Genomic DNA, 16,651 nt, shown 5'->3' with positions numbered 1-16,651 from the left:
GAAAGACTTTAAAATGAACACAATACCATATAAAAATGAATGAAATTGTGTGTGATGCACATGTCGACATGCACAGAAGACAAAATTTGGAAGATGTTCACCAATCATTTATCAGTAATGAAGTGGAGTAAAATTATAGGAGATTGTTTTTACTTCCTTCCTTATATTCTCTGATGTTATCTTGAAGTATTAAAATGGGAGGGTATCATCTTTGCATTATAAAAACAGTATCTTCATCTTGAAAATACTTAATTATTAAATTAATAGTTAAGAAAAACCGACTACATATGATTATGAAAAGTATCAAAGACAAACCAAGTCTTTAAAATTTGAAAGAACTGAATCCAAATCTAATTTGCTTTGAAACTTTCAACTGCAAAGTGCATTCCCTAAATGTCACAGATTATGAGGTCAGTGAATGCCAAAGATATAAATTAATATAGTCCAGGCAAACTGGTATGTTTAACAAAAGGTACTGGCATATTAAAGTTTGCCAATGAGTTGACAAATCATGAGGCCACGTATCATTTGCCATTGAGTGGGTCCCGCTCTAGACATTATTTTGCAAAAGATGGTTATTGAGGGAAATGCATGAAAACACGCTCTTTTGGAAACCTAGCTCATTCCTCTGAGGCACAGGACAGGAAGCACCCCCGTTTCACTTCATTCTTTTTGCAACATCTGAATACGCATGTTCGATCTCCTGGTCGGCGGGACACGTGTTGGTGAACTCATCCCTAGCGTAAGCATTGTCCAAGTATCTCCAGATGCCGGTCATTTCAGAAGGAAATTCAAAATCTCTGTATTTCTTGGCCACAATCTGAAAACAAAGAAGGAAATGATCAGTAAGGGGAAATCCACTAACGTAGGCCATCAAATCAGACCATTCATTCTCTGGACGCATGTTAACTCAATTCCTGATGTCATCCCACAGTCATTGGGGCTACCCACAGTCATTGGGGCTACCCACAGCGGCACTGTGACTTTGAATGGGGGACATCTTGAGTACAGGAAAGGCAGTGGAGGTACTGAATACCAAATGGTAGCTCCTGCAGTCCTGCCCATCAAACTGCCCTGCACTCCGTCGGCCAGTTGGTTTGTCCCTGTGTATGGGACAGTGTTCTTTTCACGCATTCTGCTACTGTGTCTTTGGTTCATAAAGATTCATGGTGAACCCTCAGTGTTAGATTGCTACTGCAATCCTGAATACCTGTGTGTGAATCCCACAGGTCTCCATCATTCTGCCACTGAGCAGATCATCTGTGGACCCACCAGACAGATGGGATAGTTTCATGAGCAAAACAAGACACGAATCCCTCCCCTGATGGAGCTAATGGGTGTAAGAAAGGGAAAATGAGTGTGAGCAAAAGAGGAAGGGTGTATCACACTGAGGACCGTATCAGTTTGCTCAAGCTGCCATAACAAGTACCACAAAGTCGGTAACTAAGTACAACAGAAATTTATTCTCTCACAGCCCTGGAAATCAAAACCAAGACATCAGAGGGCTCTACTCCTCTGCAGGCTCCGGGAAGTGTCTGTGCGGTTTCTCTCTTAGCTCCTGCAGTTCCTGTGGCAGCGTGACTTGGGTCTCACACAGCGCTCTCCCTGCAGGCAGGTCTGTCTCAAGTCCCCCCGACCTTTTTGCAAGGACATCAGTCAGATGGGAGTAGACCCCACCCCACTTCAGTACGACTTCATCTTAACTTATTTCTTCTGCAAAGACCCAACTGCCAAATGAGGTCAGATCCTGAGATACAGGGGCTTAGACCCCCAACATAGGAATTTGGGGAGGGGGTAGAAACAATTCAACTTGTGGCAGGGAACCAGACCTACAAAAGGCCAGTTCTGCCTTGTCATCTCTCCTCCCTGGGATGTCTGAATGAGGCAAGCAAGGGATCAACCACCAATCAGATCTTCGGGACTTACTTCTGAGCCTCTGGAGACCAGCAGCCGTGGGTGCGGTGTAGCAGCACATCAGGACCAGACAACGTCAGAAGGCCTGATGTTGATGTAAGCAATCTGTTTTCCTTTGTCCACATTTGCTTGGTTTGCATTTCTCTACCTTTTTATTTTACCGTTTCTGAGTAAGTTTGCCGAGTAGTGTTCCTCTCATTGTTGGAATCTTGTTTTCTATTTTCTGAAGGTGATTCTTTGTCTTCTTTCTGTTCTGTGTGATTCATGTGTGTTTCTCCCTTTCTGGTAACTCAGAGGGTCTGCAGTTCATGTTAACTCTTGTCAACTTAACACGCTGTCTGTTGCCTCCTGTCAAGGACAAATGCGGGGATTTGTGTGTCTACACTTCTTTCCATTTCTACTCCCTTATCCTCCTTCCAATGACTATAACATCCAGGTTTGCTACCTTCTGACTATTCTGTGGCTATAATTGCTGTTTGGTCTTAATACAGTTTTAGAATTAAATAGGTTCTTCACCATGTGTCCTTCTATATCACACAGCTTCTCTGTTCCTAGATTCTTATTTTTATTATTTTTATTTATCATTTTACTTCACCATATAGCTATTTTATTTTATTTTTGTTTTTATTTTAGCGAGGAACTTCAGGGATCTATTCTACAATATGGAGAAGACATACCTTTGCCCCCTGCCCCAGACACAACTGTTATGACCCCGGAGTTGGCCAGCAATGCCCCTTAAGGCCCCATGTGGGGTTCTAAAGACAAATCAGAGCATGAAAATGCTAAGCTTTCTTCCCCATACCATTATTTATGGAATTCACTTTTTCACTAGTAGCAGAAATTTTACTAAAAATTGGTCACTAAACTGACTTTTTGATATTTTTCCCTCTTAAATTTCTTTGCTAAATATCTTCACTGCCCAACGACTTCTGCTTCTTATTTTCTTGTGAACACTGTTAAATGGCTTAAGATGGCTTATGTGACTGGAACTAGGAGTCTAGGTCGGAATTGCAATTTGCCCAGATGTAAAATTCTTATATCATACATCCCAGCCTGACCCTTAATTCTTTACAGATGCTAACCTCTATTTTATGATCTTCCTTATTTTTAATGTCATCAAGATATTGGAGGTCAGTCTGAATTTCACCCCTCTGCAGGTCCTTGCTTTACCATGATGATGATTATGATTATGATGACTATGATTATCACTGTTGTTATGATCATTACTGTCTGCTACGGTTTGAATATGGTTCGGGTGTGTCATCCAAAGGTTCCTGTGTGGGAAGCGTGGGCCTCGGTGGGGAAGGATTGAGGGACCTTTAAGAGGAGGGGCCTGGTAGAAGACCATTGGGGGAACTGCCCCCAGAATGGATCAGGCAATTCTCATGTGACTCATTCGTCCTCTTAAGAAGGTTATTATAAAAGAACAAGGCTGGCCCCTCCTTGCTGTCTGGCTTCCAGTCCCACCCTCTTCTCCTCACACACTCTCACCAGTGCTGCCTTGGGGGCCTCACCAGAGCCAAGCCAAGGCCCACACCAGGCCCTAGAATCTCCAAAATAGAGAATTAAATAAACTTCTTTGCTTCCTTCATGGCCCAGCTTCAGGTATTTCCTTATAACAATGAAAAATGGGAAAACTTCAGTACCCAGAAGGTTCTTTTGACTTCTCATAGCTCCATAGAGCATCATGTGTGTCTTACTGTGCTGACGTTCTGGGCTGTATTTCCCTAAACATGGTACATAATTTAAAGTGGAGGCGCTGGTTGTTCTTTATTAAATAATTATCCCCTTGAAATCCACCCCTCTTTAAATTTGTCTTTTTCCATTTTCTTTCTCTGTTCTCCTGTTTCCGCTATGTGCATCTGGGAACCCAGGAACCCCCTTGGTCCCTTTTGTTCTTTTCCACTTGGTTTTGGATGACCTTTCGGACCCAGCCTCCGAATCCCTTGCCGCCTTCTGCTGCTCCCAACATGACCGTCTTCTCTGCGTTGACTTTATCTGTCTTTGCGTTTTGCTGCACGCCCTGCCAGCCTGATGTCCAGCCTGCTGTGGGATGGTCTCCAACATCTTGGGTCTTGTCTTTGAGCTTTCTCTGGAAAGGCCCCCACTCTCTTTCATGTCTTGAGCCTGTAGGAAATCTGGAATGCTCTTTCATTGACTGGAAAAGGTCTTCCTCACATGTTCGCTCTCCTCTGCCTTCTTCCTTTCCTCCGTTCCTTCTCTTTGTCCTTTTTCCTCTCCCCTGTCATCTCACAGGTGCACAGCGGTCCCACTTGGATTCTTCCTGGTTATCAGTCACCTTTCATCAAGGAAGACTTACCATCCGACCACGGTGAGGCTCCTGGTATAGCACCTGCCTGGCATGGGGAAGGCCCTGGGTCCCATCCTTGGAACCAGGAAGAACTTTTTTTTTTTTTTTTTTAAGTGCAGAAGGTAAAAAGGAAGGTCGACAGGGCAAGTGGCAGATTGATTTGGGTGTGTGCCCTCAACCTCCGAACACTGTGCCCTGCTCTGTCCCCGAGGCACGCTGAGGTGAGCTGGGACCAGGTTAGGGCAGAGAAAGGGTACCCTCTCCACAAAGATTAGGCAGGAGGTCGCCACGGCTGGAGATGAAGCTTCAGCCACTTCTCATCTTGACTGGGTTGGGGGCTTGTTTCTCTTCTCTCATCAGCAGAGACCAGGCAGAATACCACTTCCTTCTCTCCCCCTGCTCCATCTCCCCTCCAAGTGGTACCTGGCTGGGTCACAGGCTGGAAAGATGGCCCTCCATCCGTCCGTCCACTCCTCCTCCTAGAGAGCACGGTTCCAAAGGCTCCGGATGCCTGTCCCCTCTTCCCTGACCCTGAGGCAGCTCACCCTGGATGAGGTTTCTTAGTCTTCCGTGGGCGATCTGTCTTTGCTGGTCCTTTTATAAAAGATGAAGCTAACATTCTATTTTTTTATATTGTTTTTTTCTGGGTTTCAGGAAGGGGAATAAATTTTAAATCCCTTCGCTCTCATCTTTTGCCATAATTCCCCTAGATTGATTCTCATTTCCTTTCAGAAGTACTCCATCCTGGAAGATCATTAAGCCATTTGGGATCTTGAGTGCTAAATGGCTTTAAAGATTTTGCAGCTAGGGCTGATCCTGAGCCATGGCTGCTTTCTCTCACTCCGAAGCTCACCTCTTCTACGGAAACGTAAAGCAGTGTTTTCCACAGGCGCTCACCCAGTGGCCACTGACGCGGATTGGGATATTCTCCCTGCTCAGGCTCCGTGTGCCTCTGCGAGCACTCCTTACCCAGCAAACGCCCAAACGCATTCGCTGAAAGGGACTGAGTTGAAACACAGTGACATAAATACCTGTTGGAAAGCTGTTCCCAAATTCAGCAGCTTTTAGGGGACTCAGTTGCTTCAGTTAGAGGTCGGGGACCAGGGCAGTGGCAAAGCTATGGAAAGGACACTCCCTTGAGGGATCCGCGTCATCTCCAGACCTGCATTTGGATGGCTATCCCTCAAGCATGACAGGTGCAAGAGAAGAGGGAAGGTAAACAGGGCAAGGCAAAGAGGGCAAAGAGGCGGAAAGAAGAGATGCAGTTGAGAGTGGCAAGGCTAGGGAGTGGAGCAGCCAGGAAGGACACTGGTGGCCCCCGGGAACAGCGCCACAGACCAGGCGAACCTGAAGCGTCATTCCAGGCGTCAATTAATCGCGCTGTTAGAACACAGTCTTGACTTGCGCTTCCTGTGTCTCGCCCATCACCCCAAGGTGATGGGGTGATGCCAAGGACCTTGCTCTGCACCTGGTGGGATTGTAACCACCAAGATGCCCGAGAACAAAGCATCAGCTTCTCCCTGAGGTATCTGAGAACCCAGCAATAGAAACAATGACAAAAACAACATCCCTGAGTGCTAGAGAGGCTGAGAGCACTGCTGAGAGACAGCAGCCACCCAGGAGTCCAAGCTGGGGGCTCTCTGCCCAGAAACCCCGGGGGCTGCCCCTGGAAGTTCTGGTTTAGTCAGTCAGATTGGAGGACGTAAATGTCTAAAAAGGCCCCAAATAATTCTCCTTTCTTCTAACACTGGAGAACCACTGTCTAGGAAGTCTTCAGATCCCAGTAACTTAGAACCCACAACCCTCCCATCATGGGAAGACAGCACCAACCATGGCGGGGGCCAAGTCAGGGAGCTGTCTTCCATCATCCACAGTGGACTGAGGTCACAGTTAAACAGCCCCAGCTTCCAGGCATCACCTCCAGGCCTCAAGCCAAGGAGAGCCCCTGTTCCTGCCCAGATTCCTTCAGTGTAACTTCCTCAGGCCACGAAGTTCAGACGGACAAGAGCAGCGAGGACAGAGGGTCAGGGGCCAAGTTCACAGGTACCTCATGGGAACATTTAGGGCCCTTTGTTTCTGTATCTGAAACTTGTGGCTTGGCCACCTCGAACGGAAATGAGCTCGTTTTCAATTCAAGAGTCCACATTTCAGGTGGTCGGAACGTCTGGCTCAAAATACACAGCAAAGCCTCATTCAGGCCTGGAGCACGGGTTTGGGGAGGAAAGACAGACCTTAATGATATGGAGCTTGGGTAAGAGGTTGCAGTCGGCCAGCGTGAGCTCGTCCCCATCCAGGAACTTCCTCCCGGAAACAGCCACCTCCTCCGTGCTGTAGGCATTGATCTCATCCGGCAGGGGACTAGTCAAGTAACTGTCCAACTTCTTCAGGGCCCGCAACAGGTTCTTCTCATAAACTGAAACAGAAAGGCAAGGAATCACTAAGACAGGCCGTGCCACGTGGGGCCACTCACTTCTCACTAGCCATGAAGGAAGGTGGCTGTCGCTGCTCCTTCCTGACAGGGACAGCCAGGGATGGGCATGGGGAAGGGAAAGACGTGGAGGAGGAGGCAGTATCTGAATGACAACTCACTCCCCCTGAAGAATTACCCTGCTGCCTACACAACTTGCAACTTCTGGAATGCATCCATTCATCCGAAAAATAAAATGAAACAAGATACTCATGGAAAGCTCACGTGGGGTGGCCCCCATTTAAGCCACTCCTGTGGTCCACCAGGAAACACCTGGAAGGTGAATTTTTCCCCTAATGATATCATCTCCCGGTTCCCAGCCCCTAGAAGAAGCCATCAGTGTCTTGAAACCCAGGTGCGGAGCTGAGGGTGGAGTGTGGCTTCCTCATTTCCAGATTCCCGTCTCTACCCTCAGTGCCCAGGTCCGACTGGGCTGCACTGGAAGCCGCGTGGAGGTCCACGTGGAAACAGGACGGGAAGACGGGAGGTACTCACTCTCGTTGGCATCCTTCTTGGTATTTTTAATAAATGCTGAGAATTTGGCAAACACGTCATTTCCTGCTGAGTTGGATTCAGGGTGTTGGGGCCCCAGCTTAGGGTACCTTGAAAAGTTCAAAATTGGAGGATCACAGGTAAGCAGTGTTTATTAGGCTGACACACTAAGGGGAAGTGGATATAAAAATGGAAACCCCTCCTTGGTTGTTTTCCTGATTTTTTTCATTTTTCAAGGTTGAGAAGAAACATAAGTTGGAGGAATCACACTGGACTGAGAGTTTTGGCCCTGACAATGACCAGTCCTGGGACCAAGGGCATGGGGAGGCCTTGCTGGCTTAACTTCCCATCTAGTCCAGTGGAGGAGATAGACTAGAAGGTTCCTCCCCGTCCACTGCTCCGTGGTGCTTCATCCTAACTCACCCCTTGGCTGCCAGCAGCGAATCTGAGGGACGGCTAACTGCTCATTTTGGATCTAAATGTCCTCCAAAGGCCCATGTTAAAGACTTGGTCTGCAGCTGGTGACACTATTGGGAGGTGGTGGAACCTTTAGGACATGGGGCTTTGTGGGGGGAGCTGGGTCACCGGGGACTTGCCCTTGAAGGGGATATTGGGACCCCAGCCCCTCCTCTTCCTCGCACTTTGGCTCCTGACCTCCAGAGGTAAACGGGCCTCCACTGCCCCGTTTTTGCCATGATGCACTGTGCTGACCACCATCCAGAGCAGCAGGGCTCAGCAACCATGGACGGAAACCTCTGAAACCATGAGCCAAAATAAACCTTTTCCCATATGACGTTGATTATCTCAGGCGTCTTGTCATAGTGATGGAAAGCTGATGAACTTCACACCATGGACACCTCCCCCCACCTCCCGCCATCCCACGTGAAGGGGCAAGCGGTGTGCACAGAGCAGTGACGCCCAAGCTACCTTAACTCAAGGTTCCTGATCTGGCCCTGTGCCTCCTGGGGCCCCTCATGACAAAAGAAGGAAGTGCCGGGGCCACAGAGAACTAAACCTCCGTCCATCGGGGCCAAGCGCCTGCAGGTTGTGAAGAGTGGTTTTTGGAGGCCTACCTCGGGGGGGCCAGCTTCTCCTCCAAGAACTCCTCGATCTTATTCACGTCCGTCTTGACTTCACCATCAAAAGTCATAAAAGGTGGGTTCGTTCCGGGAGCCAGGTTCTGCAGGTCCGCGGGTTTCCTAGGGAGAGGGAGCATCAGACTGTGCGCGTGTAGCCTTGAGTCACCCCCTAGGCTTAGCAGTGTCCTCCCCGACTTAGCAGACACATCCTTCAGAATTTTCATAAGACTGTGGGTTTACAAAAGGGCGACAAACGTGGTGACGAACGTGAAGACACGCGTCAATAAACGCCAGGCTGGATTTGCTCCCTCGTGGCCCCTTTCTGGATACAGAGGTGGAAGGGTTAACTTTGCCAGTGTCCTCAGCTGGGAGCAGCGCTCAGCCAGGCATCTAGAGGTACACGGCTGACCCCGATGTGGGACAGCAGGTGCCTTAGGGTCACCAACTCCCACTCCTTCCTGACGACAGCCCGGCTGCCCTGAGAGCTACGCTGCTTGGCCCCTCTCCAGGCTCCACTTCCGGCTCCTGCCGAGGATGGACACACCTCTGATCTGTCCCCCGGGTCCTAGGGACAGGAATACCTGTGGGGTGGCGGTGGGGGGATCAGGTTCCATGGTTTCAGCAACGCAGAGGCTCGTCTTACCTTTTCAGGTCCACCGTCGTCACGTTGAATATGACGCCCTTTAGCCAGAGAATCATAAAGAGACGCTGAGAAAATGGGCAATTTCCGATGCTCTCGCCATCGTACCCGGCCTGCACATGGAAAGAGGTCTTGATCTGAGCCGGTCTCACCGTGATAAGTGTGGGCACACGGTCATCGTGAATGTTTGTCAATGCTCACGACCCTCTAAGCAGCCTTCTGAAGCCACTTGAACGTGGCATCTAGGGCACAGTAGAGGTGGGTGTGGGGGGGAGGGAAGGACAGACTTTCCCTCCTTCCCGCCCCCTCCCTCACCACTTCCTGCCTCCCTGGGCCTCAGAACAGCAGTTCACAGAGGGAAGAGCAGCGAGCGAGCCGGTTCTCCCTCCATTAGCAAAGACACACAGGAAGGACACCCTCTTTCCCTCGGTGACCTGATCCTCTCCGAGGGAGGCACGAGCTCCTCCTTCCCGTGAGCTTGCTTTAGAGGCGCGCCTGCACCGTGCCACCAGCTCGGCCAGTCTCCACGGAGCTCGTCCCTGGGACCAGCTTGGGATTATGGGAACTCAAACATCCGAGCACACAGCAAGCCTGGCCTCTCCCCTCTTCTGACTCATGGGGGTGGGAGACAAGAGGCAGGAAGCACTTGGACCAAGAAGACAGAGCATCCCGGTTGGTCCTGAGGCAGAGGGATGTAAAACCACCCCTTCCCAGTGACCTCCACCCACACCCCAACACAGACACTGAAACCCACTGAACCCCTGGGGCTCCTGCAGAAGACCAAGGCAGGTGTTGGGGAAGATGGTTGTGGGGCTTTGCAATTCCTAGTGAGAGAATGAAAGATAACAAGGGACGTTCTGGACTCTTCTTCCCTTTCCATCTCTTCCACCTTGCAAACCTCTGGCACGGTCAGGGCACTAATAACCCAACACGCTGCTAAAAAAGGCAAGGGGTGGGGGGTGCCTTGAACACATCCTTGTTTCTGCTGTGGCTTGGACACATTTGTGCTCCAGACGTTCAAGTGCTGGGAGTCTGGTCCCCAGTGTGACAGTGTTGGGAGCTGGTGTGGAACCTTTGAGAAGTGGGGCCTCATGGAAAGTGAGGAAGTCACTGGGACACAGGCTCAGAAGGGACTAACTATCAGAATGAGTTCTCATGACAGCAAGTCAGTATAAAGATAGCAAGACCAGGCCCTCCCTGCTTCCTGGACTCTTGTCTCACCAGGTGACCTGCATGTGATGCCATCTGTCACAAGGCCCTCATCAGAGCCAAGCAGACGCCAGTGCCATGCTCATGGGACGACAGAACTGTGAGCTAAATAAGCCTCTTTTCTTTATACAGTTCCCAGCCTCAGGCATTTTGTTATTGCAACAGAAAACAGACTAATACTTCTTGCCCACACCCAGCCAGCCTTTAATTACAAAAGCCTAGCCACATTCAATACTCGAACTCCATTTCTGCCATATACAAACAAAAGAAAGTTAAGGACACCACACCGTTCCAGGTAGATGATAACAGGAAGACAGGAGGCAGCAAGTGAATTGCTTGTTTGCAAAGTGAAGGAAAGAAAAAAGATGGCTCAGGAGAATTAGACAACTTCAAGAGTACCCCGGAGCTGATTCCCTGACTTTGGCGACCCTAAGAAACCTGGAGAGGTTATTAATGACTGATCAATGGATAAAAGACCATTCATTAATGTCCCTGCAGATAAAGAGGATAAACAGTAGACAACCCAATTTTTAAGAAACTTGATCAGCCTCCACAAGACAGGGAACCCAGGGGCCAACGAGTACATGAAAGGTTCTGAACATCATTAGACGCTGGGGCAATGCCAACAGGAGGTGCCACCGTGCACCTGGCAGGTGGCTAGAATCTAAAGGCCTGACAACACCTACAGAAATGCAGAGTGACTGTCATTCTCATGAATGACACCACCTGGTGTCAGGTAGCACCAACTGGTGTCGGGAGAGCTACTGGGGTGAACTGTAGCGCTTACCAGAGTTAAGCACACATTAACCCTGTGACCCAGTAATTCCATTCCAGAAAGAAACGAGTGCTTATGGGCACCCCAAGACGCTTACACCAATGTTCTTTGCAGCTTTAGTAGAACAGCCCAAACCTGGACATGACCCATATTCCATCACAGCCAAATGAGCAGGCCCGCTGTGGCCCAGTCAGACAAGAGGATACCACGGCACAATGCAAAACAACGAGCTGTCACAGCACACAGCAGTGTGGCCACCTCACACCAGCACAACGTGGACCGACAGAAGCAGACGCAAGAGTCCCATGTAGCTCAGGCTTAAGTGCAAGTTCAGGGAAAGTCTTGTGAGGATGATCTCAGAACCACAGGTGCCCTAGGAAGATGGCACCCTAGGATAGTGCCCTGCAGGGAGCCCTCAGCGTGGTGGAAACACTCTCCACCTGGTCCAGGTGATGGCTACCAGGTGTAAGGTTGGAGTCCTTATTGAATGCTAACTTTTGGCTCAATTAAAAAAATATATATATATTATTTAAAAAAAAAAAAACAAGGGAGTGGGATTCAGGGGGCTCTTGTACGGGGCCCAGCAATCTCAATTCTTAAGAAGCCAAGGTGATGTAATGCTGGTGGAGCCAGATCCACACCAGAAGTGTGGCCGTCACTCAGGGTAATGCCAATGACACCCAAGAGGACTGTCAATGTGTGAGTCAGAACGAGGAGAATCCCCCCCACCCCGAAGCTGGATGATCCAATGATAAGAAGACTCCCAAAGCTTTCTCATTAGCGAAGACAGCTGCACACACGGAGATGACAGCCAGACTTAATCCACCTGACGCCAACAGCCAACAGCCCTGGATGGCGGAATTCAGAGTCCCCCAGCTCCGAGTCTGGGCTCCTCCGCACCTCTCCGCCCTCCCACTCTCACTTTCTGGAGACGGCATTTATGTGCCTGTTGACCTGTTACAAGGGAGGGTCTGAGAACGCGCCAGTCTGTGGAGTGGTAGGAGCCTGATGGATGTGTATCTCTCCAGGTTCTCATGACCACTCCTTAGAGACCTGAACCTCCGCCCTGTATTGCCCACCTGAGGCCACTCCTGCCTCAGGGCCCTGCATCCTGTGGCCCTCTTGAAGTCCCCCCCCCCCCAACCACCGCCGTGTCTCCTGCTGCAGAGTGAGCCAGGGGAAGCAGAGAAGGAGCCAGACAAAACTCCCAGGGGCTTGCTGCTTGGGGGCCCTCTTCAGCTACGGCCCCCCCTGGCTCAGCAGCCTGCTTAGCTCCCCCAGGTTGGGGCAGTCAAGCCAAGCAGAGGGGGAGGGGGAGGAAAGCACAGGACACGGAGTCACATAGTTTGGCCAGTCCTGACTCGCTCTGCAGCTTTGAAACCTCTTATATCTGTAATAGCTACACTAAGTGTGGCCCAGGAAAGTCTAAATTCAGTGCTGCAGAGTGGGGCGGTTGTTTCCCTCCCAAGATAACCTGCCTCCCCAGCCTTGGGAATCCTGGTAGATCTCATCCTCCGTGCAGCGAAATCCCTGCTGAGCTCCGTGCCATCCTGCCCCGTGGTGGAGCGTCCTCCCTAAGCTCACCTTGACAAAGAGCTCTGTGTCTACAAAGGGCCTCCCCCTGCCCAGCCACCGAGCAGAGCGTCTGGAGAATAAGCAGACGCACCGTTCTCTGCCTTGTTCTGTCTCAGTTCCCTCCGACTCAAGTCAGGGTTTCCTTGCAACTGTCCTACCATTTCCTGACGTCTGGCTGCTGCTTCTTTGGAAGGACTAGTGGGGCTGGGAGCCATCGATTTCTTTTTAAAAAAAAATAAAAGCTGCCTCTGCAGGGATGCAGACCCCGGGCTTAGAAGTGTGATGGAAGCTTCGCCTGTTCGTTTTGTCCCAGCGTGGCTAGTAAACTCAAGGCCGTCAGGCATTTTAGAAAAATTAGCTAGCTGCTGCGACTGCCAATAAAACAGGATTTACATATCCAGAGTTGCCTCATCTTAAATTGCTCTAAAAAATTTTTTTTTCCTGTCTCCGTCTGTTGTAAATGAGGGGGTTACGGGAACATGGTGGGAGTGACGAGGACGCCTCGCTGCCTAATTTTATTACTTTAATGCGCTTCAGTGCTAGGAGGTGCCAGCAGGGATAAAGGCAAAGATAGGCCATCTCCACGGCCCATTATAGAGCAATAATGGCAGCGGAGCACCGAGGTCGCGTTCATTAACCAGACGAGATGATGGGATAAATAGACGCATATTAGGAGAGAGCAACTGACACTGCTGTCCTCATCAGGACGCTCTACCCTGTGAAGTTTTATTTTCCAGTGCTGAATCCACGCACCCCCACCCCCACCCCCACCCCCAGCTAATTGCACTCTGGACTCACATTTCTCAGCAGGGTTCTCAGCCTGCAGGGGAAGTTTCTGTATGTCTACGTTTCTGATAAAATCAAATTAGGCAGTTTGAGAGATCAGAGTGTCCTGGGTTTCCAGCAGAGACCTAGGCACTTGGATAACCTGGGACTGAATGTTTGCAGTTCAGTTTGGACTCTTTTGAGCATCTGCAATAGCAATTCTGCAGAGAAGAGTTCGGGATGCCTCGGGCAAATTCTGAGAAACTCTGCTTGCAACCGATTCCTACTGTGGCTTTGAGAATGTTGGGAACTCTGCCAGGTTCCAGCCTGCACCCCCCAACCCCCACAAGGAGTCCCCAAAGCGTGAATGGGAAGGGTCCGAATGGCAGTGCCAAGGTCAGCAGCTGGTGCCCGTCACAGGCCCTCTCAAGATCAGAGCCTCTCCCACTTCTCTGCCACCCCGACGCCACTCCAATTTGTGGAAAAGATGCATTTTTAATTTCCTAGAAGCATCTTTTTGCTTCAGGCCAATGACCTCCCTGATGAGTTCTTGGTACCGGGCACCATCCATACCATCACCTTCCACCAAAATGACCTCATGCCCACGGCTGCCTTTGAAGGACCAAACAGACCCAGACATCCAAGCGCACAGCTGACGGGGTGGGGACCCTCAAGGGAACCTCAGCCGCCCCACAGCATCCCACCCCCTCATGTCCCCTAGAGCAGGCCACACCCACCACCTTGATCCCCCGACTTCTTGGTTCTACCTTCTTTCTAGAAATTTCTGTGTGGGCCTAGAGGGTAAACACGTGCTATAAAGCAAGTTCTCTACTCTTCTCCAATATACTGAAAAACAGTTGAAGGTGGCGGCAGAGGGGGGACGAAAGAGAGGAAATCAGTTGGCCATATTCTCACTGTTCTTTTTCTGGTGAACAGATTTCAGCCAGGGAGGTTGGACCTGCATCCGGGTGCAAAAAAATTCTTCAGTCCCGGAATAAACTGGGGGGGGAAAGACCTGGGGACCTGAGGGTTGGTGGCTTGATTAGATGCCATCATGGGAGTGGAGGAACTCAGTGAGGAATGATGGGCTGCTGTCTCCGATGTTCTGGAGGGACTTCAGGCTGAACAAGGACAGTAGCAACCAGAAGAAGCCAGAGTCAGGGGACGGTTTAATGTGGCCAGTCTTCTCCTCAAAGAGAAGCCATGGGGTCAAACGAGCCAGCCAGGACTCTCCTCTGCTGTCTTAGTCAGTTTTCTGCTGCTATAACAGAATGCCACAGCCTGGATGATTGATAATGAAAAGAGATGTATTTCTCCTCGTTCTGGAGTCCAGAAAGTCCAATGTTGAGGTGCTGGCCTCTGGTGAGGGTCTTCCTGCTGCATCATAACATCATGAAGGACATCACTTGGCCAGAGAGTGGCCAAGAGCCACCACAGCACTCCCATGATGACAGCCTTCATCCTTTCATGAGGTGGAGCCCTTGTGACCTAATCACCCATGAGTAAATTGCAACGGGACTTCAGGGGGGGGGTGGACATTAAAGCCTAGAGAAGGCCCAACGCAGGCCGGCCCAAGGGAAGGAGTTAGAGCAAATCAGGTGGAGATGGGGTAGGACTCCCTCCCCTCCTCTGAGTCCCACCGATGAACTCCATGAATTCATCCCTGGGTCCATGGCCTTACTTGCTTTGGGAAGTGGCAATCAAACAGGCACTTCATAGCTCAGCACCAAGGCCTGACCCCCAAGACAAACAGCCAGCTCTCCCTGGGTTCCCGCACCCTCCTGGGTGGGTCCCTTCCCTTGGCACTCACAACTGACTCCAGCGTTGGCCGAAGCCCCTTGTGGAATACGAGAGCTACAAACTAGGCCCTGGAGGAGCTGGGGTGGTCAGCAGTCCGCACATAGAGAGTCCGCAACGTGGAGAGTCCCTGTCCCAGAGACACCCCTGCATCTGGGCCCTGTGCGGTGGGCAAGGACCAGGGGAGACTGCCCCATTCCTGCAAGAGGGCCTCACAGGACAGTCGGGGACAGTCCAGTTGGGTCTTTCTTGCTTCCCAGTGAAAGCAGGTGGGAAGACTAGGATCTCTTTCTGACCCAGGCCATGGTGGGCATCTGGGGTCAGGGGCCCATCTTCACTCATCTGGGCTGCTCCTGCAGGCTGTTTACTAGAACAAAGGAAACACTCAAAAGAAAAGCAAAAAACAAAACACGGAGGGTCTGCAGCACTTGCTCCCATGGCCTGGGGCCTGGTCCACCCCAGGGAGCCCCCAGCAGCTCTTCCTCCTTTTCTAGATGGTTATCCATGAATGGTTTCCCTTTCTGAAACTCACTGAATCTCACTGCTAAGACATCACCCACAGAGAGCCGGCAAGAGGCCAGAGCCAGTGGCAGCCAGTCCTTCAGGCCCTGCTGGCCGATGGTGGGGCCTTCATGTGCAATATTTCAGTACACCTGCGACTTCTCAATTTTGAGTCATTCTATAAATTTTTAAAAATTACAATGTTCTCCATGTGTCTAAGTTAACGTTTCCAATTTCAGCAAGGTTCTTCCAAGGTCAAGGGCAATGGGTGCAGGCATTGGGGCCAGGGATAGCCAGTGGACATGGGCCTCACCTCTGACTAATGATGTGGCCTTGGGCAATTCATTTGTTCTCCTGGGCTTCCTCCATTTTAAAAAAACAGGGCTCTAATCCCTGGTGCACCAGAACATCCCGGGCACCCGATGAAGGGAGCTGTTATTGTCATTATCGTCGTCAGCATCACCCTCATTACTCTCCCAAATCTGAGCACAGTCCAGGTCAGACAATTATGGAATTCAGGGCACTTTTTAACAAGCCTCAATTAGCGGGATATTCATGCCAATCTGTAGAATCCTAAAAGAATGACTGATTTTTTTTTTCTCTCTCTCTCAAAAAGTAACTCATCCCATACTTACTCCAAGTGGAAATGAAGAGCCAAAGTACTTTTCCTTCTTTTTTTTGTAGTAGTAGATGGATGGAATGCCTTTATTTTATTTGCTTATTTTTATGTGGTGCTGAGGATGGAACCCAGTGCCTCACGTATGCCAGGCAAGCACTTTCCCACTGAGCTACAGCGACAGCTTCCAACGTCTTTTTCTTAATTGCAAAGCAAACAGATCGTCAGCCAGGAGGCAAAAATGCAAGACCCTGGCCTGGCATTCATGTCTGGTGCCACACAAATCTCCTAGTGAAGGTTCAAGAGGACAAAACACCTGCAGAGCTGCACACGCCTTGGCTTTGACCTTGACCTTGACCTTGACCTTTGGAGGCTGATGAGCTCAAGGCATTCTTGACACCAAACTCTCTGCCCATGGAAGGAAAAGGCTGGTCTCCTGTCTGAACTTTTGGAGTTGGAACTAAGGCAATCTGAGCAGGGGCAGCTGCCTCTTGCCCACCATCACCTGGG

The 16,651-nt window shown here is 50.2% G+C and overlaps 1 protein-coding gene across 1 annotated transcript in view; it reads right to left on the bottom strand.

The window, feature by feature from the left end:
* Window positions 1–658: 658 nt before the first annotated feature.
* The window catches only part of Clic6 (chloride intracellular channel 6), a 39,709-nt gene continuing 23,716 nt past the window's right edge, over window positions 659–16,651 (bottom strand). Inside the window, exons 2-6 of the mRNA XM_026393578.2 lie at window positions 8,907–9,016; window positions 8,258–8,383; window positions 7,188–7,294; window positions 6,457–6,638; window positions 659–820 (exon numbers count right to left, since the gene is read on the bottom strand). Coding sequence (XP_026249363.2) covers window positions 659–820; window positions 6,457–6,638; window positions 7,188–7,294; window positions 8,258–8,383; window positions 8,907–9,016 — 687 coding nt within the window. The remainder of the gene's footprint in view (window positions 821–6,456; window positions 6,639–7,187; window positions 7,295–8,257; window positions 8,384–8,906; window positions 9,017–16,651) is intronic.

The sequence above is a fragment of the Urocitellus parryii genome, chromosome 2 (genome assembly GCF_045843805.1).
Source record: "Urocitellus parryii isolate mUroPar1 chromosome 2, mUroPar1.hap1, whole genome shotgun sequence".
Classification (NCBI taxonomy): domain Eukaryota; kingdom Metazoa; phylum Chordata; class Mammalia; order Rodentia; family Sciuridae; genus Urocitellus; species Urocitellus parryii.
The sequence above is the reverse complement of the archived record's forward strand: the minus strand, read 5'-3'. Positions and strand labels throughout refer to the sequence as shown.